The sequence below is a fragment of the Lucilia sericata genome, unplaced genomic scaffold (assembly GCF_015586225.1).
Source record: "Lucilia sericata isolate MDLA Ls3-8-SP2 unplaced genomic scaffold, ASM1558622v1 Contig000147F_arrow, whole genome shotgun sequence".
In the NCBI taxonomy this organism is placed as follows: Eukaryota; Metazoa; Arthropoda; class Insecta; order Diptera; family Calliphoridae; genus Lucilia; species Lucilia sericata.
The window spans coordinates 551,524-576,776 of record NW_023994179.1 but is presented as its reverse complement, the minus strand read 5'-3'; the positions used below and the strand labels follow the sequence as shown (position 1 = coordinate 576,776).

The window sequence follows — 25,253 nt, the reverse complement described above, 5'->3', positions numbered from 1 at the left end:
TCTCAACTTGACACTTTTTTTCTCAAAGTTTGTGGTGGAACTTATTGCATTTTGCCTTTGTAACTCACTAATAAAGAAACATTAATTTTTAAATCTTACTTAGTTTATAAATATTTTTGGGCGTTACATGGAGGAAATACTAAAAACTGTTAGTATTTTTGTTTAAAATTGTGTAACTTACAATTTAAATCTAGAAGTTTTTCACATAGCTGTGAATGAATTATGGTCTTAGTTAATTAATTAAACAATTTTATTACAAATATTCATTGATTAATTTAAGTTTAAGTTGATAAGTTTAAAACGGGTTAATTTTGTTTAGGCAGACATTATGGTTTTCTTGCTAAAAATTTAAAAACTACATCGGTGTGGCTTTTAAAGCCAAAACGGTTGTACATTTGCGAATTGTTTAAGTGCCAATAATTTGACTATTAGATGTCACAAAATTTTCCCCAAAAGGAAATTATTGGCATATGTTTAGTTTAAAAGCAAAATTGTTAAGCAAAAGTTAATACACTAAAATGTTGGTTTAAAAAGTTGAATTGGACTTTCAAAAAATAGTATTATATGTATTAATAATTTTATTATGGTTATGTTATTTTTATTAAAATAGATATTAAATAATTTGTTGTGCAAGAGGACTGGTTGAAATAATTACAAAAAGCAATGAAAAATTTAAAATAGAATTTAAAATCTACATATAAAACGTAAATTTTAACTTTCTTTTAAAGTTAAATTTACAACTTATTACCCCAATCAGTCTTCTTCGACAACTTTTGATGATCAAACACTGATTAATCATTGGCACACTTAAAAAGGAAATCGAAAATGTTTTTGCGTAGTATTTATAATAGTTAAAAATCTATTATAAATACTACGCAAAAATTTGTCAAAGTTAATCTTAAGCTGAACTCATAAAATACTCTTTTAGTAACATTTGGAATCACAAAAGTATTTAAACTTCTGTCAGGGCCTTTACTAATCTCTACGTCTAACTAATTCTATTGAGATTCTCAATTCTTACAATTTCTAAAATATTTTAAATATATATTTGCAAAAAAGTAATAAAAAAAACTCAATAGTCAAGCAAAAGAAGCAAAAATTTACATTTCACACGATTGTATAAATTAGGTGATTTCAAAAATGGGAATTCTTAGACAGACAGACACCTGCTAAACAAAAACCAAACAAAATTTTAAAAAAATCTTTTGTTATCTCAAATAATCGGTTTATTCAATTTAATACTTAATTTAAATAAATTAAAATATTATTTTTTTTTAGAATGGAATAAATTAAAAGTAAAGAAATTAAATAAAATCTTTCCAAAAAGTTTAGGTGACACAAAAATAGATTTTAAAAAACATAAACTGATTAGAATAATCTTTATGATAATTTGAAGGAAAATTTTGTACAAATATTTTATAAAATACAACAACAAAAAGTTATAAAAAGGTAAACAAAGTTATTAATTTAAAGACAAACTCTGATGAGAAAGCTGATAAACAAATATTTTGTATACCTATTTAGAAATTATAATGTAAAAAATTAAAACTTATAAAAAAATAGTATTATTAAAATTAAAACATCTAACGTTTTAAAAAGACCAAACCAGACTTTCATAATTATTTGTTTTTGTTTAGCTTTTTTTATATCTAATATTTTTATTTTAAGCTCTTTTTGTTAAAAAGTTTTCGGTATTTTTTCATTTCATTTTGTCTCGACTTACCATTAAATTGAAAACACTTGTTGCTGTTGTCGTAGTAGTTGTAGTATTTTTATTAAATCCATGAAAATAACGTTTAGGCTGTTGAAAATGTAACGATGCATTAGACAGGGAAGCGGAAGTGGTGCAGCTCAACAACCTTGAAGTAGCAGTGGAGCATTTAGTATCTGCCATAGATCCACCTAAATTTTTTCGATGATTGTTCTCTTGTCGTTGCAACATAAGTTGACATAGAAAACGTTGATTGTGATAACGACGCGAACCGACTGCCACGAACAGTCCTTGGCGACCGGAAGTACTTAAACAGGCCATATTTTTTTAGATTTTTTTGGAAAATGTTTAAAGTAAGCAAAAGAATTTTTAAGAACGTTACACGGGTTTTAGGATTTTTTGAACTTTTTTTAAATATTTTTCTTTTTTTAATTTTAAAATTATTTTTTTTATTTAATTTTAAAACTGTTACGACTTCATTTGTGTGCTATTAAAAAATTTATGTTTTATTTTTTAAATTAATATTTTTAATTTTAAAAAATTTAATAATTTTAGTTTTATAACACTTGCACTTTTTTTAAATTAAAATTTTCGTTTTATTTTATTTTTTTTTATTTGGTACTTGTTATGACTTTTTTATATTTCGAAAAAAGTATTTGACCATAACGTCTGAAAATGAACGTTTATCTATTTTGAAAGTATTTTTTTTTTAAATTTTAATTTTACACGACTAAGGACGGCTTAAAAGACAACAAAATCGAGCGTTGCGTTTGGCTCCAACAGCTTCGGCAAAGTGTTTTTTGTTTTAAGCTGCAAGTGCCTAAGAGCTTCAGTTTAATAAAATAGTTGGTTGCTTGTCTGGCTGACAGACTGACTGGCCAGCTTGCTATTTGCTTTACTGGTAGATAGGTTGGTTGGTAGATACGACGTCTGTTATGTTGACTGTTAAGCTTGACTTTAGAGCTACATACATGCGGGCTATTATAATACACTGGCTAAACTTGTTTCGCAGCAGAGGCGCCTGCGCCTAGGTTTCGTTTTTGGCAATTTTTCGTTCCCCAAAAAAAGAGCAGCTTAATATGTGGTGGTGAGTATACCTGTAAGACACGCTCTCTCCCGCTTTTACATTAGAGTTGGATAACTTTTGGTTTCAATGTATGTATGTGAACTTATCGTCTTGAATGTTAAGGCGTATCAATTGATTGCCAAAGAAATGACCATAAAACTTCTTTACCTTTGATCGTTTAGCGGGGAGAGTGTATGGGTTAAGCAGCAAGAGTTTTGTTTCACCTTGGTCCAAAGTTAATCAATCACCTCAATCGAAAATTCTCCGGCTGTTCTTAAACATTTATTTTTAAGATAATTACACCATTTCGTTATTTATTTCATTTATCTTTGATGAAATTCTTTTAATTATCTATAATTTTTAATAATTTTTTTTTTGTTATCAAAGTTGTTGCTTAATAATAGGAACTTTTAAGAATTTCATTTGGTTTTTGACATTTTTGACGTAATTTTTTCTTTGCCAACATATGATTGCCATTTCCCCCACTTTCGAACATGTGTTTAACGAATATGCGTAACAAAACAAAGAGAACAAGAAAGTATATTGCCAGATCAATGAAATTAGGATGAAAAGCTTTTTATAGAATTGTAACGGAAACTTAATATTTAAATCGATAAATTAATAGAAATAAATATTAAAACTGTGTTGTTTAGAACTTATTTAGTAAGTATGCTTTGAGAAAATGTTGAGAAATCACTATTTTATACCTAATACTTTTTTAAAAACTAATTATGCAGAAATGTTAATATGGTATTTTCAATCTTCATAAAATTTACATGAGCAATTCAAATTACAGAAAAATTTGAAAACAACGCAAACTCTTCGAAAACCAAACAAATTGATATTAACTTCTTCTTCACAAATTGCCGGTTCACACAGGGAAACTTTTGATTTTGTGTGTGAGAAAGAGAAAGAAATATCAACCTTCTTTTTCTCTCACATACAAAATCAAGTGTTTCCAAAAAGTTCCCTGTGTGAACCGACAAAAACAACTTAAACTACAAAAAAGTTTAAAACAAGTTAGAATGCTATATTCGGCACTGCCGAATCTTAAATACCCTCCACCTGCAAACTACTTTTTATTAAAACCCAAAATAAATATGTTATAAATGGTTAAAGTTATAGGGCCGAATTTATAGTTTATACTAAAGAAATAAATTTTACTTAAGTATCAAAGTACATACTAAGTACTAAAGTACTTTATTTTCCGTATGGAGAACTGTAAAACCCGGCACATGTTTTGTTTCCGTAATTAAGATACTATATATCATTTTGTAACTTATTTATGCATGTATGTATGTAACTAATTTTGATTAGGCCCAGAAAGATTTGTATTAAGTGATTTTCAGATATCGACCGATTATTCTTCGACCTATTATGTTCCGATCCTGCCGATAAATTATATGGGAACTATGACCAATAATGGACCAATTCGAAAAAAAATAATCAAAATGATTTATCTATTCACAGAACATACTCATGTCGAGTTTAATAATAAATTATGTGGTATTAAGTGCTTTTCAGAAGTGAACCTTATATGGGAGATAGTTATGGACCGATGCTGAAAAAATTCCTTATATGGAATGTAACCAATTATGGACCGATGTGGAAAATTTTCACGAATGATTTATATATACAAAACAAATTCACGTCGAGTTTTACCCTGATAGCTTTATTTAAAGTAATTAATATTTATACACAAAACATATTCATATCGAATTTTATCCCGATAGCTTAATTATCAATGAATTAAGCTTGTTTAAGTGATTTTAGGATGTGGACCTTATATGGGAGCTAGTACCAATTGTGAACTGATCCGGAAAAAAATTCACTGAATGATTTATATCTATATACAGAACATATTCACCTCGAGTTCTACCCTGATAGCTTTATTAATCAATGAATTATGCGCATTTGAGTGATTTTAGGATGTGGACCTTATATGGGAGCTATGACCGATAATGGACCGATCCGGAACAAATTTCGTAGAGTAATTTATATACACACAAAACACATTCATGTCGAATTTTATCCAGATAGCTTTATTTATCTTGAATTATGCTCGTTTAAGTGATTTTCGGATGTGAACCTTATATGCGAGCTATGACCAATTATGGACCGATCCGAAAAACAATACCGTAGAATGATTTATGTATATACAAAACATATTCATGTCGAATTTTATCCCGATAGCTTTATTTATCAATAAAATATGTTCATTTAATTGATTTTCGAAAGAGGACCTTATATGGGAGCTATGACCAATTGTGGACCGATACAGATCTAAGTCAGTAGTTTTGATTCCTGTTCATATAATGTCAATATGTACAAAATTTTGTGTTGATACCGATATATTTGAGGAAGTTATTAACGATAAATTAATTTCCGGTAATATGTACCTTTGTATGGGGGCTATGGGATTTTAAACATAATTAATCTATAGATGGAAAAAAAATCTGTGACAAAATTTGTCGAATTATCTTTGGTAGTTTCTGAGAAAACTACTCAGGAATTAGGGAAAAAAACTTAATTTTTTTGAGGTAGTCTGAAATTTTTACTCATAACTTTTTACGTTGTGGACCGATTTTGCTGATTTTCAATACCAAACTGCTTAGGAAAACAATGAATATTCTCAGTGAATTTGGTTGATTTCATTTGCTTAGTTTTAACGTGACCGTGTTTTAACCAGACAGACAGACAGACAGACGGACAGACGGACATAGCTAAATCGACTCAGAATTTCATAAGGACCCAGAATATATATACTTTGTTGGGTCTCAGATGAATATTTTTTGGTGTTACACACGGAATGACAAACTTATATATACCCTCTATCACCACTGATGGTGGTGGAGGGTATAAAAATAGTTAATAATATTTTAATGAAATACTGTCGTTCTACTAAAAACACGTCTAAAACTTTTCTGTACAAAACTTAACTAAAGGTAATACATATAATTATTTTATTAAAAAAACGTCTCGAAAACTTTTGTGTAACAGATTCGGCAGACATTTATTTACCAAATTGTTGAATAGAAAATTTTTTTCTAAAAAGTAATTAATACGCTAACTGCACCATTTACTTTTTCCGACTTCTTTTTGAAAGTTTTTGGAACACATATAGGTACATAATACCATAAAATATTTAATGAAACGCTTATATTTTTCAAAAAAAGAATTATCCCCTTTTACCCATTTTGATACACTCTAAGTTTTTGCCTAAAAGAGTTGGCAATACTGTTAACAGCTGTTTCATTTTTTATTTCTACATTCTGTTTTCGTAATAACAGCGTGAAAAGTATTTTTCAATTTATTTACGAGAAATTAAATAAAAAATGTCTCGTAATTTAGTATTTTATATGGCAAACTTTATTAACCGCCTTGAATCACTATTACCAACAATTTTCCAACAAAATGCTGGATTTCCTGGTAAGATTTTCACACATCATACGACAAGAGAATTTTACAAAAACTTTTTATTTTAGCTTTGGCCTTAGCCGGCATGCCCAGCACCTATGCCGGTCGTTTTAATCAAAATACCCAAGATCCTCAACGTTCCCTGAAGGATATTATAGGCGATGGTATTCTGTGGGCTGTACCCAAACACAGACGTACCGTAGAGAAACGTTTGAATCGTAAATTTGGTTATCCAGAATACAATTGGAAACCATTGCGCGTCAAAACCCATTTGCGTACTTGCAATCAATGTGGCCATGATCATGAAGCTGGTATTTTGTGTCCCCATTGTTATAACAAAGTTCGTGAAGAAACTAAACAAATGCAAGATCAAATACAACAACAATTGGGCCTGAATCCCGTGGAACAAGATGTTGTTATCTTATATGAAGGAGAACGTTCCGAACAGCCTTCGGAAATGTTAAACGGCAAACGTATTGTAGAAATGCCCAAACCTAGACCTTTGTGGTTCACCAAAAACCTTTTGCAAAAAACCACACAACAGCCTTCAAATTCCAAAGAAGTCAAGCCCAATGATTTAGCTTAAATTAAACATTGTTAACTACTTATTAGAATTGTGAAAAGTAAAACAAATTGGATTAAATAACTTTAACAAGATACAGCCGTTTTATTACAATGAAATTCCATTTCTGATTTTGACAACTTTTTCAAAAAGCCATTATTGAAATCTATGGCATTCATTGGTTTTTTGCCTTCTACGCGTAGTTTAAAAATTTCCACAAATGTTTCCTTAGCACATTTCACCTGCAAGCATTTACGTGCTCTACGATACTCAACAGATCCAGGGGGAGATGAAACAGAAAATGGTGACCTTACAGTAGCGGGTGGTAATTTAACTTCCAATATTTCTATAGATTTTGTTTGAAATTTACAAGTTAAAGCTTTGAAAGTGTATAAAGCCCGATGACGATTGTATATATCCTGAGCCGTCATATTTGGCCAATCTATTTCGGTTATGGCGGGAGTTATTTTGGGAGCTAAAAATTGGAATATCAAGTAAAAATCTATTTAAAGCTGTTTTAGGAACTTACCATAGGAGGCTTCTTGTTCATTTTGTTTTAAAGGATTTTCCAAAGTTTGAGGACACCCTCTTACTACTTCCAACAACAGATTAGCTCCTTCTTCTGCCAATTCTTTATGTAACTCCGGCATATATACATCGGGCTTTATAGTTACAGATTTTTTGGCGAAAATCTAACAAAAAACAATTTCAAACCAATTACATCTTTTATTGCATATACATATATGTACCTACATCACCGATATCAAAACGTTTGGGCTCTATACGCATTATGCTAACACCAGTCTGCTTATCGCCATTCATAATGGCATAAATAATAGGAGCTGCTCCGCGCCATCTTGGCAATAAACTGGCGTGCACATTAATCATACCTCTAGGGAAGAAAATTGTATTAATTCCTTTACTCTGTTTAATAAGGAAAAACTTACAAAGGAAATGCTTTTATAAGTTGCGAAGGTATCATATGACCAAAAGATACTACAACTCCTAAATCATAAGCATGACAATCTTCTGCTACGATTGGCCATTTATATAAACGTAATTTTTGCTGCTCGGCATACTGCCGCACACAATTAGCTGGACTTTTGAAAGAGGTAACAACTGCTAAGTTTTCAATTTTACTGGAAAGTAATAAACGAATTATGAATAAATATTTAAAACAATATTTGTTGTTCAATCCCTCACAACTAACCTATTATTATGCTTGTGTAACACTTTAAGACTGGGCAATGAAAAATTGTCTGTACCAAAAAACAACACTTTCAAGTCATTATTATTAATTTTTGTGCTTAATGTTCTTAAATAATTCAGTTTTCTTTTATATTTATAAAAATTTGAAGAAATACTCGATAAAATCATAGCGGTGCTCTAAAATCTAAACAGCTGTTTTTGTTTTCTGTGATTTGATTTCTCTTCCTTTTGTAATAAATTTCTTTTCCGTCAGAGGGAGTTTTACACAATAACAAATTCAAGGTTGTATTTAGTCAAATATTATTGTTACCAGATAAAAATTATAATAAAAAGAAACCGTTGCTTAACTTTTCTGAAAAATGCAGATACAGTGGAATTGCGTTCTGTTATAGACCGAATTCCGAACAATCTACCTTTTAAAAAATTGTATACAATGGAAATCGATAACAAATCTAAAAGTTAAAGAAGCGAAAAGTTGCAAAGTTAGGAACTAATCATGATGAATGATGAAATATCAAAAACCTAATATTATAAGAACATTTTGACTTTTTTCTTATTTCAAACATAGAAAGTAATATATATATAATTTTTCTTATTGCAAACACAGAATGTAATACATATATGTAATAAGAGTCAAAAAGAGAACAAAATTGACAAAAGTCAGAAAAAAGTAGAAAAAAGGTCGTGGATATTAAAAAATCGACCATTTAAAAGTTATAAAGTATATGATTCTGAAATGTCGGAAAGTCCATTAAGTGGTAATTCGACTATTCATAAAGTAGAAAAGTAAAGTTCTATAAATTATTTTAGAGAATCGGCCTTATGTAAAGGAGATTATTAAAGTTAACTATAGTTTACTGCACACTTTTTCCGTATAAAAACAGGTTTTAATAACCATTATTAACTTAATAATCGTTTTTGCATAAGACGTAAAATAAACATTAAATATTTAGGAAAAAGCACTAAATAAACAACATTGTTTATTAAAGTACTTGGTAACCAGTAGAAAAATTCAATAACAAAGAGTGACAGCCAAAGTCAGGCGAATTCATTTTATTTTTTTATATGAAGTTTGACATTCAGTTTTTATTTTTGTTGCAGGGAAATTTTCCTTTTTTATTATTAAACAATTACTAATAATAAAAGATTTATTTACACCAAAAGCGTAAATGTTTGACAAATACAGTGTTACAAAATAACATTCTCTAATTTGGTGATAAAAACAGAATACGACTATGGATACCTTATCACCCGGAAACCTCAGCAACCAGAAGCAGCATTTGGCTTTACGTGTAGCTTTGGATACTATGAAAGATCGTTGCATTTTACAGCAAAAAAGACTTTCAGAAGTGGAAGAGGAAAATCAACAATTACGCGAACGTTTGACACAAAACACCAGAACAAATAATAGCAATGCGCCACACAATGCTGGTGGAGTGGCTGAGAATTTTCAATTACGCTTGCAGGTCTCTGAATTGCAACGTCAAAATGTACAGCTCAATGCTCACATCAATATGGTATCGGCTGAGAATCGCAAGCTCTGGCAGCGTCTGTCACAAATGGCCAAAGATCAAACAAAAAGTGTAAAGGACAAAGACACCACTCTAACCAATTCCAATGTAGTGGTGGGCAGCGATGATGCCGTAAGTCCTCGATCAGGAGGTAATGGTTCAGCCAATCAAAATCTTATACGCTCTAAAACTTTCACACAACATTCTCCCAACCCCAATTTGCGGCACAAACTTTTATCGACCGATAATAGTGGATCTTGCGAAATGCTAGATGTAAGTTTGGAGGCAGATGTTGCTCTAGAGGTCTTTGGCGACGAGAGTGGCAGACAACAGTCAAGTGCTGGCAATGATGCTGTTGTGAACCAGGTGGCTATGGGTTTTGGTTATTTAAATGTTGAGGATTCATCTTCTAACTCTCCATCACAAGAGCAGGACTTTAATATAGAGGCACGAAAGTGTATGGAGGGTTTGCAGGAGATGCGCCGCGAAGCGATGAAACAACAACAGGATTTAAATTCAGTTTTTGCACTGCTAGAGAGTCGTATTGGTAAGTGTTTATTTACAAGGCAGGCATGGAAAATTAATATTTTAAAATAGCACTAACTTATCGCAAGAAGACTATTTTTTTAGGTTCTAAAGTATTAAACTAATTTTCCGCTAGACTATAGATACACTAGACTACAAACAAGACAATATTAAACTATATTAAAGATTAGATTATATACCAGACTATAGACTAGATTATAGGCTAGACTATAGACTCGACTATAGACTAGGCTATAGACTAGACCATAAACTAGACTATAGACTAGACTATAGACTAGTCTATAGACTAGACTATAGACTAGACTATAGACTAGACTATAGACTAGACTATAGACTAGACTATAGACTAGACTATAGACTAGACTATAGACTAGACTATAGACTAGACTATAGACTAGACTATAGACTAGACTATAGACTAGACTATAGACTAGACTATAGACTAGACTATAGACTAGACTATAGACTAGACTATAGACTAGACTATAGACTAGACTATAGACTAGACTATAGACTAGACTATAGACTAGACTACAGACTAGACTATAGACTAGACTATAGACTAGACTATAGACTAAACTATAGACTAGACTATAGACTAAACTATAGAGTAGTTAATTATAGCGACTAATTAATTGACGATTTCATTAGCATTAAATTCAAATTTATTAATTAAAATAAATTTTTTAAATAAAATTATTTAAAAATAAATTTTCATTACCATTATTCAATGGATTTTAAAAATTTTCGAACATTAGTTTGAATTTCGAAATTAGTTTCGAATATCCGAACATTATAATGTATTGTCATTAGGTGAAATCATGTATGCCTAATTTCAGCACATTCGGACTAGAAGAACTAGTTTTAACAGCTTTAAAAATTTTTCGAATACGAGTTCGAATTTTCGAAATTTTTTTTTTAGGTTTTATGACACAGAGATTAATTTAAAAACATAAAAAAATTTTCAAAAATAACTTCGAATTTTCGAACTTAATTTCGAATATTCAAACATATTATTGTATTGTCATCAGATATACTTATGACTGCAAAATTTCAGCCAATTTGGGCTACGGGAACTGGTTTTAAAAGCTTTCAAACCTCGAATCTTCGAAAAATTTTCCTTAATATATTTTTCGACAATTATAAATACTAATTAAATTCGTTTTTGAAAATTCATTATCAAATTCATTACCATTATCAAAAAAAGTTATAATGAGAAAAATACAATTTTCATTAAATGGTACTTAAAATATTTTTCATTACAATTTTTTCTATAAATGGTAATTAAATTTTAATGCTTAATGAAAAATTCCCATGTATGCTATAGACTAGACTATAGACTAGACTAGACTATAGACTAGACTATAGACTAGACTAGACTATAGACTAGACTATAGACTAGACTATAGACTAGACTATAGACTAGACTATAGACTAGACTATAGACTAGACTATAGACTAGACTATAGACTAGACTATAGACTAGACTATAGACTAGACTATAGACTAGACTATAGACTAGACTATAGACTAGACTATAGACTAGACTTAGACTTTACCAAGCCTGGTTACACTTTTTTTTGCCAATTTTTTCTTTATGAAATATTTCGAATTATGAAATATTTCGAATTAATTTCGCAAAAGAATTTTCAATTTATAAAATTTTTTTTTAATGACTCTTTCAGCTCTTCAACCCTGTCCAGAATGTGTAAAGAAATCCCATAAACCTGAAATGGCCGATAAAAGCCTCGAAACCGATGAGAGCTTAAATGATGTAACAAAATACAACAACTGTACTGCTAATGATCTAAACACTATTTACTCAGAGTCATCAGCTAAAGTAATACCAGTGGTTCAAAGCAATCACTTGAATATAATACAGGACAAAATACTAGCCGATGAAACCAATAATATGTGTCCTATGTGTGGAAAAATCTACGATAGTCAAGTAACATTTGAATCGTTCTGTGAGCATGTTGAAGAACATTTTCGTGACGATAACTTACAGGAGGTTGATCACAGTATGGAGCATAATTTTGAATTAATATCGCATACCGTAGGTGATTTCTGACCCAACAGAAATCGTATATATTTCTCATCCGATTTGTAAAGAAAAAATAAGACGTGAAGAATTTGAAAACTATAATACACAGATTAAACATTTTTTAATTTTATTGCATTTTAATAATATGAAAGAAAACTTTTCATTTTATTAAATTTTACCAATTAGATTGAAAAATGTGTATTTAAGTGATTGAATGGTGGTATTGAATACATGTGACAAATTTTTGTTTTTAAAGTTATAAATAATTTATCTTAAATTTAGTCGGCGACTGATTGCAAAGTTACATATTTAAGGGGCATTCATAGTTTAAATAAATTTATCGATTGATCATTTTATAAATTGTTGACTCCTCAAAAATGCACACTTTTTTATTTCATCAATTGAAACAGTGAATCCCCTTAACAAATTGTTTATGTTATTTTTAATTTTATATAAAAAAGTAAATAAATATCAAAAAACATTCTATTAATGTATCATACTTTTACAAGGTATGAACAAATTTATGTATATGATGAATTTCATTTCTTCGGATAATTTACTGTTTTATACATACTACATATATATATTTTTAACTATCTATTATTACAACTACATACATATATATTTTACTTGAACTATGTTAAACATAAAAGCTAAATCCAACTTATGAATAAAATAATAAAATAAATACAAAATGAAATTTGATTTTTATTTTAAAGGAATTAAATTTAACTAGTGTTTATATTATGCAAACAAATGTTTGAATAAAACCACAAATATTTTGCTGTGTCATTGTTTAAATGTGTCATTTGATAAAATTAAATATTTAATGAATTAAATTAACCTTCATAGTATCGAACACATTTAAAATGAGATAATATTTTGCCATATTTAATAGAAATTTTCAAAATCTTCATAAATTAAACTTAAGCAATTAATTTCAAAATTTTCATGTAATTATTATTTTAACTAGTAGCATATTGTAACGAAAATCTAGACATTGAGATAAGGGGGCTTAGGATAACGTTTTTTTATTTTACTAACACTTAACAAACTCATGATAAAATTTCTAATATATTATCAACAGTTACTTTGTTAGTCATCATGTTCATTGATAACATTATACGAAATATGAACTTATTATTGTTAATACAACAGAAATTAGTCTTGATTTATTACAACAATATATGTACATATATATAAAATTACAACAAATGCTGTTGTTAATTTTGCTTTTAAATTGTAATTTGCGTTAAAAAAATTTTTAATTGATGTTTATAAGAATTTTATTTAAATTATATTTTAATACTAAAAAGTTGTTGGTAAAGAAATTTAAATTTGGTCTTTTCATCTACAAATTTTTATGTAAAAGTTAGTTTATTTTATAGATACTTTTTAATGACAAGTTGTAAACATTTTTATCAAACAATACTTAAGATTATGAACCCTATTTAAATAGTTTCAGAAAGTTTACCAAATTGAAAGAACTATTCTAACACGGTGCTACAGTACATTAAAAACAAGTGAAGTACTTTTAACGGAATCATATTTACATCACATAAAGTATTTTATCTTAATTTACATGAAAAGTGAATAAAAATATTCTGAATTATGTAATTGAGAAATTGAGATAAAGATTTTGAACCATTAGACTAGTCCATAGATTATCTAATATACTAATCAATAGACTAATACGAATAGTAAACAATAGACCAGCCAATATATTAACTAATAAACTAGTCCATAGATAAGTCAATAGTCAAGTCTATAGATTAGTGCATAGATAAGCCCATAGTCCCCAGATTAATTGATAGACCAGTAACAGACTAGTCCCTAATAAACCATAGATTAGTTGACATAGACAAGTCCATAGACTAGTAGACATATATGTACTCATTGTCATTAGACCAGTTGATAAATTAGATAATAGACCACTAACTAGATTTGTCCATAGGCTAGTCAACAGAATAGTCCATAGGTCAGTCCAGAGGCTAATACTTAGCATAGTCAATAGACTAACCTGCGACAAATCCTTCCGTCTGTCTATCTTCTATATAAAACGATGCGCAAATTTTTCTTTATTGTTTCTAAAACAATATTGACAACCGGTCAGTGCTTTTTCCCTTAAAACCAAATCCATGAATGGATCTTAAGCGCTTCAAAATATCTGAAATATGCAAGCAAAATATGTAATATGAATTTTTAAATCAATATTGGATTTGTGATTATTTATTATGAGGATATAAATTAATTTAATGGAATGATTTGGCAAATTTTGAATAAAATATAGAATTTATAAATGTTTAGCATTAAGACTTAATAACATCATAATAGGCTTGTTGTTTTTTTTTTTTTGCTCTTAAGTCAAAATATAATTTGTTGTTTTTTTATCGATTTTGATCTATTATGTCCTACTTAAGACAAAATTTTGCACTTTACACTGATATAAAAAAATATTTATTTATTCATACTTGTTTGTTTTTATTAAAGTTGTTTTGGTTAATTTTTCAAATTTAGCCAATTACAGCAGAGTAACGATATAACGAACTACAGAGTTAAATAAACTTAGAAATCAATTTTAACTAAATTAGTTCTTAAAATATTTGTTACATATACTAATTAATTGATTTAAGTATAATGATTTTAAAGAAGTAAACTGTTTTTAAACATTTTCAAATTAATATTACTCATACTCTGCGTTATAGCGATGATATTCGTTTTTCCTTAACTCGTCTTTTTATTCACCGAAAGCTGACGCAAAACCATACTTTTTCACCAACCACTTAATCAACGCCAAACTTGTTTACAAATTTAATTTAAACAATATATCAAACTATGAAATATTTTATATTTTTATTGGTACATGCTTTATGATTGAAAACTAAATACCCTTTCCGGAATAGTCGGAAGTGAAAACAGAAAATATGTTTTAAATTTCAAAGGAGAAAAAAATAACACACCGAAAGTACGATACAAAGTCGAATTTTTAGGGCATTATTTTTATGTGGGGTTTTTTGCTAACAACCGGTTTAATTAAATTATTTTTTTGTTTTGATTTTTATGTTTTGCTAACAAAACTCACACCGTTATACAGGGTGTTAACATCACAACGTGCTCGAGAGAGTACTTTTAGTTTCTGAATAAAAAACGTGACCTACTCTAACATTTAGGGGTTTCTGCAATTTTGGTATTTTTATTTATATTTGATTTTTTTTAAACTTGTTTTGAAATATATGGCTATTAAAATAAGCATAATTAACATAATTAAATAATTAAGATGTATTTAAATAAAAAAGCCATTAGTTATTATATTTTTAGCAATATTTTTAAATTTATGATAGGCGAAAAATCTAGATACATATTATGTATTTAATTGAATTAGTTAATAAAACAGTAATGTTTATTCGTAATCGATAAACTTAAGAAAACTTCCAGGAGCTATGATTTTTAAATTTGTCTAATAATGACTGTGCAACGCTACAACGCTTTGTATTTTCTAACATTTACACCTAACAACTAATAACGATGATTTATAAGTACAAAATTGCATTCTGAACTATATCGGATCTATAACCTTTACAAAAATAAAAAAGAGTAAATAGCAAACATTTCATAGTTTTAAGATGATATACTTTGAGCACCGCTTTTAAAGGGGATTGTGGGATCGTTGATCTAAGCTTTAATACAAACATTCATGTCATCAGATCATGATCACACTTTTCTCTAACATGTGTGAAATACATACATAAGTAAATCTTTTTATTTGAATTCTTTTCTAAGCATTCTCTGTACTAAGATCATCTCAAATGCCTCTTTTGCAGCCAAAAGGGCTCCAACTCTCTTTCCATATTCACTAAAAGAAAAAACAGCATTCCAGGCATGAATTTAATCATTTGATCAATGAGCTAACGTGGCCCTTCATAGCACTTCTGAGAATGTTTCATTCTCAATTTCATGAATTTGTTTTTGACTTCACTGTGAATTGATGGTATGTAATTGATTATAGATTCAATGAAAATATTTCATATTCCATTTTCTATTTCGACTATATTGGATTTTGAAATAGTCCTTGTAATATTTTCTGTATAGTTTTTTAGGAGCACTTCTTGTTTAACGTTTAATATTATGGATATTATAATATATGTATGTCGGACCGTTTCGAAGTGGAGGAAGAGGCCATCTGGAAGATGTTTTAAAGGAGTTTAGTTAGAATGGGAATGATATCTGAAACAAATGCAAGTTGAAATTATGTATGTATATTAAATATGTAAGAAATTATAGTCGAGAATTCTATGTAATGTTATTGATGCAAATCTGATTTTCTGAATGGACCAGGGCTAAGTATTAACAGACCCTAACTAAATTTGATGGAGGGATTTTTGCTAATAGACATAATTATCACTAATGACCAACGACCAACTTGGAGGATCCGGTTGTATGGGGTCTAGGTGAAATAATGGACCAATAGAAACCAAAATTAAAAGCGTTCATCCTTGGGTCAAAAGTAATACGTGTAATGTAATGAGTCGATTGGTATACTTTAAGTGGGTATAGGGCCTTTAATTTTGTGCGTTAGAAACATCAGCACAAATCCAATATACCCTCCTAACTAAAGTTTACAAATAAGGTTTTAATAGTTTTTTTTTCGTACATTTTATTGTCACTCTGTATAGACATTCAAATACTAAATTGCGTAAAATGATTTAAGGGCTTTTTAAAAATGTCAAGATTTTTAGATAAAAACTAAAGGTACCTGCTCTTAAAATGTGTTATATAATCTTAATCAACAAACTGGGCAACTATTTAATGACTAAAACATCTAAATAAAATAAATTTTTTAACAAAATTTACTATTTAATAAACAAAATAAAACTAGGCGTGATTATATAGTACATAAAACACAAAAATAGATAATAATCGAATTAAACAAACATAATCAAATAATAGAAAATAAAACAAATATTTAAATGCCTACATGAAATACCATTTTGTAAATAAAAATTAAACAGCTTTCAACAAAACTTTATGACAAAGCTATTTTTATAAAACCATTTTACCAAAAAGTTTACTTAAACCAAAATTAAACATTAAATTTTAATAGTTTTTTAAATGCAACCTTTCTTTGTCCTTAAAAATAACAAAGTAAAATAAGTAAAAGAATTTTAGTTTTGGCCATTAATTTTAAGAACGAAAAAAAACTAAAAATTAAACAATTAACCATAAAAGTGAAATTGTAACGAAAGTACTTTTGTTTAAAATCAACTTAAAGGTTTAATTTAAAAATTATGCATAATATCCCACCAAAAAAAAAGAAGCTATTAATTTTTTTTTTAATTAACGGCCACAAACAAATAACAGAAGAAAAAATAAAACAAATCGATAAAACAAAATAAAATACAAAAAAAAAATTTGCATGTGAAATAAAGTTGAAAGATTTTGTATGAATTTGACTATAAAATCTCTTGACCGGTGATATACATTTTAGTCACTTGTCTGGCGTGTATCAAAAAACTACATTTAATATTTTTAGCAAAAATAAATTGAAAAAATAAGCAAACAAATAATTTTTGTTTAAAAAAAAAATCATTCATTAGAAAATTTTAATAACCAGAACAAAATCCAATTATTTAAAGGAATATTGTTAATTAAAAAGATACAAAAAAAAGTTTAGTGCAAAAGTAACATGGTGGCGGCAAATCAAACTGTTCAAAAATTATTTTTACTATTGCCACTGGCATATCCTCCAGTGGGCAGAGGTAATGAAATACATAAATATTTAAATACTTTTTTTTAAACAGCAATAAAAGCTTAATTGTTAATAAATTATAAACAATAGATACAAATATTTCTACTTTATGTGAAGTAATCTACATTTTAATTGTTTTGGTGTACGTTGGCTACTGTTTGTTGAAATATTTTTTTTCTGTTTTTAAACTACTTCCTGTTTTATTATATTGTTATTTTTTATGTTTAGAGTTAAATTACAAAAGTTAAGTTCTTGTTTTGCAGAAAAAATTAAACAATTAAATATTTAACATTTTTTTTTAAATATTTTTATTTTTTCGTTTTAAAATTTGTTTTAATAAAATGCTTTGACTTTTTAGTTTAAAGTGTTAAGTGTTTTTTAAGGACATGAAGAAAAGGTGAATTTAATTCTCAATAAAAAAGTTATGGGTTAATTGCATTGAAAATAAAGATTTGGAACCTGTTGTCCACAGACTAGTTAATAGATTAGCTAATAAACTAGTTCATAAACCAGTACATAGATTTGTCCTAGTATATTCTATAGATTAGTCAATAGGCAAATCAACATACTAGTCCTGCCAATGGACCAGTTATTAACTAGAATAGTCCGTAGCTTAGTCTGTCCATAGATATTTTCATATTATAGCCGATAAACCAATCAATAGTCTTGTCCATAGGGTAGTCCATAGATTAGTCTATAGACAGGCCAATAGGCTAGTCACTAGACTAGTCCATAGGCTAGTCAATAGAATAGCCCATAGGCTGGTCCATAGGCTAGTCCTTAGACTATCCTATGTACTAGTCCATAGTAGAATAGTCTAGGCTAGTCAATAGACTAGTCCATAGTTTAGTCTATAGACGGGTCTATAGGACAGTTAATCGACTAGTCCATATGCTAGTCAATAGGTTAGGAGTATACCCGACAATATTTATCGAACAGTTTAAGTATTTTTCCACATTTGATCAATCATTATCAAAGTGACCGCATTTTGCCAACGCCCCCACCACTGTAGATTGACATAAAATAATAAATTATTTAGCAACTACTAATCAACAAAAGTGTTAATTTATCTTTCAAAACAGCTATTATTTCCATTATTATATAATTATTAACATAATTAAAACATTTACATAAATTTTATAAATACATATTAATGATAAATATGAACGAAAGTGTAACAGTTTAATTTGTTGTCTTTTTTTTAGCTCCCGATAGTGCTATTGACTGGTCATATGAAAACCCCCAAAGTTGGGGCATTAACTCACCACAGTGCAATGGCAACCGGCAGTCTCCCATACACATTAGAAGCACAACGGTGAGTTTTTATAAATAAGTTTTTAATTTTGTTTTTATTTATCAATAAAATATTTGAATATTTAACTATGCTCGGGGTTAAATAAATAAACTTTATTTTTGAAGATGCTAACAGCAAAATATATGTTAATGACACTTGCTAACCATTTGACTGAAAGATCAACTGACTCATTAATAAAATGATTCGATAAAAAGTAAAAAAAGGCAAAAGTGTTTTCGATTTAAAAAAATTTTATTTTTAAATCAACATAATTTTAAAAACACGTTTTTGCATAATAATGTTAGAAAAGATGAAATAAAACATGACATATTTGGAAAAAATAAACCAATACGAGGCCTAGCCTAAAAGTTTATGGTTATGGATGTCTTACTAGTTTAAGAGTTCATTAAACCGTTTTATTTATACAGATTTATTCAAATAAATAAAAACTGACCAAAATTCATACTAATTTCAAGGATATATTTGCTAAAAACATGTTTAAAAATGTATGAACATTTTTATATAAAATTGCCAAAAACATAAACATTTTATAATCTCTTAAAAATATACCTATTTATGTTAATTATAATTTTAAAAATGTGAATATTTTTATTAAAATTTATTTAATTTTCCGGAAATATTTTCCGAAATTTTAAATAATTTTATTAGTTCCATTCTTTTAAATTTAACATAACAGGTCTATTTTTAATTGTTTTAAACAATAGCTTTCTGATTTAGTTGCTAGCAACATTTTTTATTTGTTGTTATTTTTATTGCTGGCTAAAATTTTCTAATTTGTCCATGAGCCATAAACTACTGCCCGTAAACTGGTAGGTTTAGTAAACTATTAACTAATTAGCATTCATAAAATCCTGTTTAGAATTTAACACATTTATAATGCAATTAAGAATTTATTTCTTATTTTCAAATGAGTATGAAAGTGTTGGGATAATGTGTTACCCTACAATCAGCCACATTTGAGTAAGGAATTAACTGGACTTAAAACGATTTCAAAACTCAAAAAAGTTTTTAGACTTTTATAGTTTTTTATTTGAAATTTTAACTTTTACTCGTTAAACAATGCACAGTGGTATAGGAAAAAAAAAGAGGGAAATAATTCGGTAACTTCTAAACGGTTAATCCGATTTTAATGAAATTTGGTATGCACAAAGAGGAGGTGTTGTCGAGTTTAGGTTTTGAATTTGGACCTTATAGGCCAACCAGGGGCCCGGCGGGGGGGTCCTCAAATTAGGACACCTCGGCTATGTTAAATTTTTAAAACGATCCTATTTCTTCATTTGAGTTCCGATTTAAAAAAAATTTCGTATATAGAATCTCCTCATCGAGCACTATAAAAAATGTCGTCGTAGCAGTAAATTATCTCTTATAGTTTAGGAGATATTCGCATTTGAATATTAAAATTTTAAAATTTTTACCGTCCTTACTTTAGTTTTTTTGATAATAGCAGGTCCAAATATTTCCGATTTTCGCCATTTTTTTTTATTTGCTTAACAACAAGTTTATATACCAAGCAGTGAAAGAATTATGTAAAAATCATGACTGAGTCCAAAGTTATAGGCATTTAAATTTAAAAAATTAAAAAAAGGCGATTTTTTGTCATTTTTTTGGGAAAAAAGTATCTTTTTCTTTTTAAGTTATCTAAAAAGTTTCTAAGAAGATGTATATAGAATTTATACTTTTTGGAAAGCTGACTTTACATAAAATACGATAAATGAAACAAAACCTAAAAATTTTTGATACCGAGGGGACCAGGTCCATCCAAAAAAACCCTATTTTTTATGGAAAATTAAATTTTGAGCAAAAATTCTCAAATCGCATAGTCGATATCAAATTATAGTGACCTGTTTTATATGACCCAATAAGTTCTTAATCATTTTGTAACGGGTTTCGATAACCCCGCCCCTGGTATGGATATAATAGGCAAAAAACCAAAAAATCCCATTTTTGGGATTTTTTAAAACTTTTTTGGGAATTCCGGGATTTCTAATAAGAAAATTCGAAATTTTTATTTAATTTTGGATTTTGAGTAAAAAAATCTACCTAACTGTAAAATTTCATCAAAAAATATTCATAAATAAAATTTTTATTGCAATTTGAAAAATTTGTATCTTCGCAAAAACTGAATAAAAAACATTTTTTAATTTTTTTTAAAAAAAGTATTCCGCGAATTTTTTAATTTTCAAAAATTATATACAGTTTTGAAAAATAGACAAAATTACCTTTCCATTGATATATAACATGCCTACCTAATGTTTTTTAAGTGACAAATTAATTAGGGAAAACTCAACATCTTTTAGAAAATTTACCTAGCACTATTATTTTCATCCATATATGTAACAAATTTAAGAGTTAACCTTATGGATGAAAATAATAGTGCTAGGCAAATTTTCTAAAAGATGTTGAGTTTTCCCTAATTAATTTGTCACTTAAAAAACATTAGGTAGGCATGTTATATATCAATGGAAAGGTAATTTTGTCTATTTTTCAAAACTGTATATCCATATATGTAACAAATTTAAGAGTTAACCTTATGGATGAAAATAATAGTGCTAGGCAAATTTTCTAAAAGATGTTGAGTTTTCCCTAATTAATTTGTCACTTAAAAAACATTAGGTAGGCATGTTATATATCAATGGAAAGGTAATTTTGTCTATTTTTCAAAACTGTATATAATTTTTGAAAATTAAAAAATTCGCGGAATACTTTTTTTAAAAAAAATTAAAAAATGTTTTTTATTCAGTTTTTGCGAAGATACAAATTTTTCTAATTGCAATAAAAATTTTATTTATGAATATTTTTTGATGAAATTTTACAGTTAGGTAGATTTTTTTACTTAAAATCCAAAATTAAATCAAAATTTCGAATTTTCTTATTAGAAATCCCGGAATTCCCAAAAAAGTTTTAAAAAATCCCAAAAATGGGATTTTTTAGTTTTTTGCCTATTATATCCATACCAGGGGCGGGGTTATCGAAACCCGTTACAAAATGATTAAGAACATATTGGGTCATATAAAACAGGTCACTATAATTTGATATCGACTATGCGATTTGAGAATTTTTGCTCAAAATTTAATTTTCCATAAAAAATAGGGTTTTTTTGGATGGACCTGGTCCCCTCGGTATCAAAAATTTTTAGGTTTTGTTTCATTTATCGTACTTTATGTAAAGTCAGCTTTCCAAAAAGTATAAATTCTATATACATCTTCTTAGAAACTTTTTAGATAACTTAAAAAGAAAAAGATACTTTTTTCCCAAAAAAATGACAAAAAATCGCCTTTTTTAATTTTTTAAATTAAAATGCCTATAACTTTGGACTCAGTCATGATTTTTACATAATTCTTTCACTGCTTGATATATAAACTTGTTGTTAAGCGAATAAAACAAAATGGCGAAAATCGGGAATATTTGGACCTGCTATTATCAAAAAAAACTAAAGTAAGGACGGTAAAAATTTTAAAATTTTAATTTTCAAATGCGAATATCTCCTAAACTATAAGAGATAATTTACTGCTATGACAACATTTTTTATAGTGCTCGATGAGGAGATTCTATATACGAAATTTTTTTTAAATCGGAACTCAAATGAAGAAATAGGATCGTTTTAAAAATTTAACATAGCCGAGGTGTCCTAATTTGATGACCCCCCGCCGGGCCCCTGGTTGGCCTATAAGGTCCAAATTCAAAACCTAAACTCGACAACACCTCCTCTTTGTGCACACTAAATTTCATTAAAATCGGATTAACCGTTTAGAAGTTACCGAATTATTTCCCTCTTTTTTTTTCCTATACCACTGTGCGATGGGTGTAGTTTTTTTATAATTTAAAATCTGCGTTACATACGTATTATTTCAGTTGAAATTACATTAACCTTAAACTCAAAAAATTTATGCATTTACCGTTAACTTTATTACAAATGTTTTTATGTCAAACTGTTGAAAAAAGTTTAACTATTACTTTACTCGTGTAAACATGTAATTGGAGTAAATTAGTTTGAGTTTTAATGAAGTTAAAAATAAAACTTTATACCACCCTGCATTACAGGGTGATAGTCCCGAACTAGCTATTTAACCTAGGTTTTAGTGTAAATATAATTTTTAAAATATAATTTTTAATTCAACAATTAACATTTTAATAATTTTATTGTTCTATAACTAATATGAGTTCTTATACGAACCTTCATCCGGAAATCGTTTTAACTTAAAAATATATATCATTATTGTTATAAAATTTAATTAAGGTGATTTTTAATCACTAAAACAAATGATTATTAAAAGATCTAGGGCCCATTTTAGACCCCCATACTGTTTCCTCTGGTGTAGAATATTACATGGTCGGAGGTGTTATTTCAAGTCTACAATTGAAAGTGATGATCGAAAAGTTCTTTAATCTAATTTAAGACTAATTGTTTGGCAAGTGTAAACATTATTAACTTTTGCTTGTTAATTAATTAAATTACAATATGTAGTAAAAAACAATACTAAGCATTTACACTTATTTGTTGACATTTTATTTTTGTTAAAAACAACAATAATTTTCACACCGTTTTTCATAATCATACAAATTTTCTGATCCACCCCCGTTACGCATTTTTAAACCCTACAATTATACTAAAAATTATCATTATCATTATTATTCAATTATAATTATAATTGAATAATACCATAAAAACTTTAATAGCTTTTGAATAATAAACAAAACATCCATTTGTATCATTTAGAGTTATATTCTGCCCATTGCTCCCATAAAATTCGGCAATTACGATGTTCCACTGGCTACAAATTTAAATCTAACAAATAATGGTCATTCAGGTGGGTACTGTGAACTGTAAATAATTGTTGAAATTAATTAATTTATTAAATTATTATTTATATTTGAAAATAGTGGAGTATACAGTGCCTTTAACAACAAATGGTCGACGTCCCTATATCACGGGTGGTCTTTTGCAAAACAGATATGAAGCCATGGCAGTGCACTTCCATTGGGGTTCGGCCACAACTAAGGGATCGGAACATGTTATTGACAATCGTCGTTTTGATGTGGAAATGCATATTGTTCACAAAAATGTTCAATACGCTACCATGGAGCAAGCAGCCCGCAATAGAGATGGTTTAGCTGTTTTAGGAGTTATGTTTAAGATAGTCAATGTAAGTGGCAGATTAAATATTAATTTTCATATTCTCTATAAACTGTTTAACAAATTGTTTAAATCTTTTAATTACTTAGGTACCTGATCGTATTTATCCCGGCTTATATAGAATCTTTAATCAATTACCTGCTATTGTCAACTATCAATCCTCTGTTAGTGTTACTGGCCGCTTGTCTTTGGGTCAAATGTTGGGTGATTTAAATACTAAACAGTTCTTTACCTATAGTGGTTCTTTAACCACACCAAATTGTGCTGAATCAGTTACCTGGCATGTATTTCCTGGTGCCCTGCCCATAGCTCGAGAACAGATACAAAAGTTCTGGTCTATGTTAGACCAGAATGGCAATGTTTTGAATAATAATTATCGACCACTACAGAATCGTAATAGACGTCCTGTGTTCTACCGTATTGCTGGTAGAACAAGTGGTTAATTTAAGAGTTATTATTTTTAAATCATTCATTTTATTAGATAATAAGTTTAAATCATAATTATTTTCATAATTCTATGTATCATGTTGATCATGATTTTAATAAATTATTTATGTATTTCACGTATAAGTATTTCATCATTAAAATAAAATCAATTATTACTATTTTATATATATTAAACTATAAATTATTCAGTTTTATTTAAGAACATTTTGCCACGATATAATTATCTGAAATCACGATTTGTGTTAAAGCCTCAACAAATATGGTTTATAGAAAATATATTTATTTTTGTGCAAAAATAAAGAGACAATTATTTAATTTAAACTATTGTTAAAGTGCAGTCAATATTTTAAAAGCAATATTGAAATAATTTAAATGAGGATAAATGTTTAAAGAAATTATGGTGCATTATTGGATAATTGGTTTAATTTGCATATTAAAATTTAATAATATAATATGTCGTAAGTAAATGCAAGTGTAATTTAGATGAAGTTAAACAAATTATTAATTATTTCACAAAAATTTAATAAATTCCAATTGCGTTGCTG

At 28.2% G+C, this 25,253-nt stretch overlaps 5 protein-coding genes across 5 annotated transcripts in view; 3 read left to right on the top strand and 2 right to left on the bottom strand.

Moving 5' to 3' along the window:
• The window catches only part of LOC119601193 (probable hexaprenyl pyrophosphate synthase, mitochondrial), a 36,097-nt gene extending 32,859 nt beyond the window's left edge, over positions 1–3,238 (bottom strand). Inside the window, exon 1 of the mRNA XM_037951970.1 lies at positions 1,724–3,238. Coding sequence (XP_037807898.1) covers positions 1,724–2,032 — 309 coding nt within the window. The 5' untranslated portion in view covers positions 2,033–3,238. The remainder of the gene's footprint in view (positions 1–1,723) is intronic.
• A 2,759-nt stretch (positions 3,239–5,997) lies between these two features.
• LOC119601185 (39S ribosomal protein L32, mitochondrial) lies at positions 5,998–6,849 on the top strand. Its single transcript, XM_037951954.1, has 2 exons — positions 5,998–6,206; positions 6,263–6,849. The coding sequence occupies exons 1-2, from the start codon at positions 6,113–6,115 to the stop codon at positions 6,778–6,780; spliced, it is 612 nt and encodes a 203-aa protein (XP_037807882.1). The 5' UTR covers positions 5,998–6,112; the 3' UTR covers positions 6,781–6,849.
• LOC119601184 (methionyl-tRNA formyltransferase, mitochondrial) lies at positions 6,833–8,214 on the bottom strand. Its single transcript, XM_037951953.1, has 5 exons — positions 7,967–8,214; positions 7,704–7,895; positions 7,510–7,648; positions 7,286–7,448; positions 6,833–7,231 (listed from the first exon to the last, which is right to left on the bottom strand). The coding sequence occupies exons 1-5, from the start codon at positions 8,131–8,133 to the stop codon at positions 6,843–6,845; spliced, it is 1,050 nt and encodes a 349-aa protein (XP_037807881.1). The 5' UTR covers positions 8,134–8,214; the 3' UTR covers positions 6,833–6,842.
• Positions 8,215–9,014: 800 nt separating this feature from the next.
• LOC119601183 (protein spindle-F) lies at positions 9,015–12,762 on the top strand. The gene is made up of 2 exons (XM_037951952.1): positions 9,015–10,023; positions 11,708–12,762. The coding sequence occupies exons 1-2, from the start codon at positions 9,201–9,203 to the stop codon at positions 12,091–12,093; spliced, it is 1,209 nt and encodes a 402-aa protein (XP_037807880.1). The 5' UTR covers positions 9,015–9,200; the 3' UTR covers positions 12,094–12,762.
• A 4,783-nt stretch (positions 12,763–17,545) lies between these two features.
• Positions 17,546–25,253, top strand: LOC119601189 (carbonic anhydrase 2-like). Its single transcript, XM_037951960.1, has 5 exons — positions 17,546–17,822; positions 19,018–19,127; positions 23,845–23,935; positions 24,009–24,271; positions 24,351–25,253. The coding sequence occupies exons 1-5, from the start codon at positions 17,750–17,752 to the stop codon at positions 24,702–24,704; spliced, it is 891 nt and encodes a 296-aa protein (XP_037807888.1). The 5' UTR covers positions 17,546–17,749; the 3' UTR covers positions 24,705–25,253.

Excerpts from the sequence above, each read along its gene's own strand:
- LOC119601185 (XM_037951954.1), top strand. The coding sequence starts at position 6,113 with ATGTCTCGTAATTTAGTATTTTATATGGCAAACTTTATTAACCGCCTT. Across the intron at positions 6,207-6,262 it reads ACAAAATGCTGGATTTCCTG|CTTTGGCCTTAGCCGGCATG; the intron begins GTAAGATTTTCA and ends TTTTTATTTTAG.
- LOC119601184 (XM_037951953.1), bottom strand. The coding sequence starts at position 8,133 with ATGATTTTATCGAGTATTTCTTCAAATTTTTATAAATATAAAAGAAAA. Across the intron at positions 7,896-7,966 it reads TTACACAAGCATAATAATAG|TAAAATTGAAAACTTAGCAG; the intron begins GTTAGTTGTGAG and ends ATTACTTTCCAG. Across the intron at positions 7,449-7,509 it reads AACGTTTTGATATCGGTGAT|ATTTTCGCCAAAAAATCTGT; the intron begins GTAGGTACATAT and ends GTTTTTTGTTAG.
- LOC119601183 (XM_037951952.1), top strand. The coding sequence starts at position 9,201 with ATGGATACCTTATCACCCGGAAACCTCAGCAACCAGAAGCAGCATTTG. Across the intron at positions 10,024-11,707 it reads ACTGCTAGAGAGTCGTATTG|CTCTTCAACCCTGTCCAGAA; the intron begins GTAAGTGTTTAT and ends TGACTCTTTCAG.
- LOC119601189 (XM_037951960.1), top strand. The coding sequence starts at position 17,750 with ATGGTGGCGGCAAATCAAACTGTTCAAAAATTATTTTTACTATTGCCA. Across the intron at positions 19,128-23,844 it reads TACACATTAGAAGCACAACG|AGTTATATTCTGCCCATTGC; the intron begins GTGAGTTTTTAT and ends TGTATCATTTAG. Across the intron at positions 24,272-24,350 it reads TTATGTTTAAGATAGTCAAT|GTACCTGATCGTATTTATCC; the intron begins GTAAGTGGCAGA and ends TTAATTACTTAG.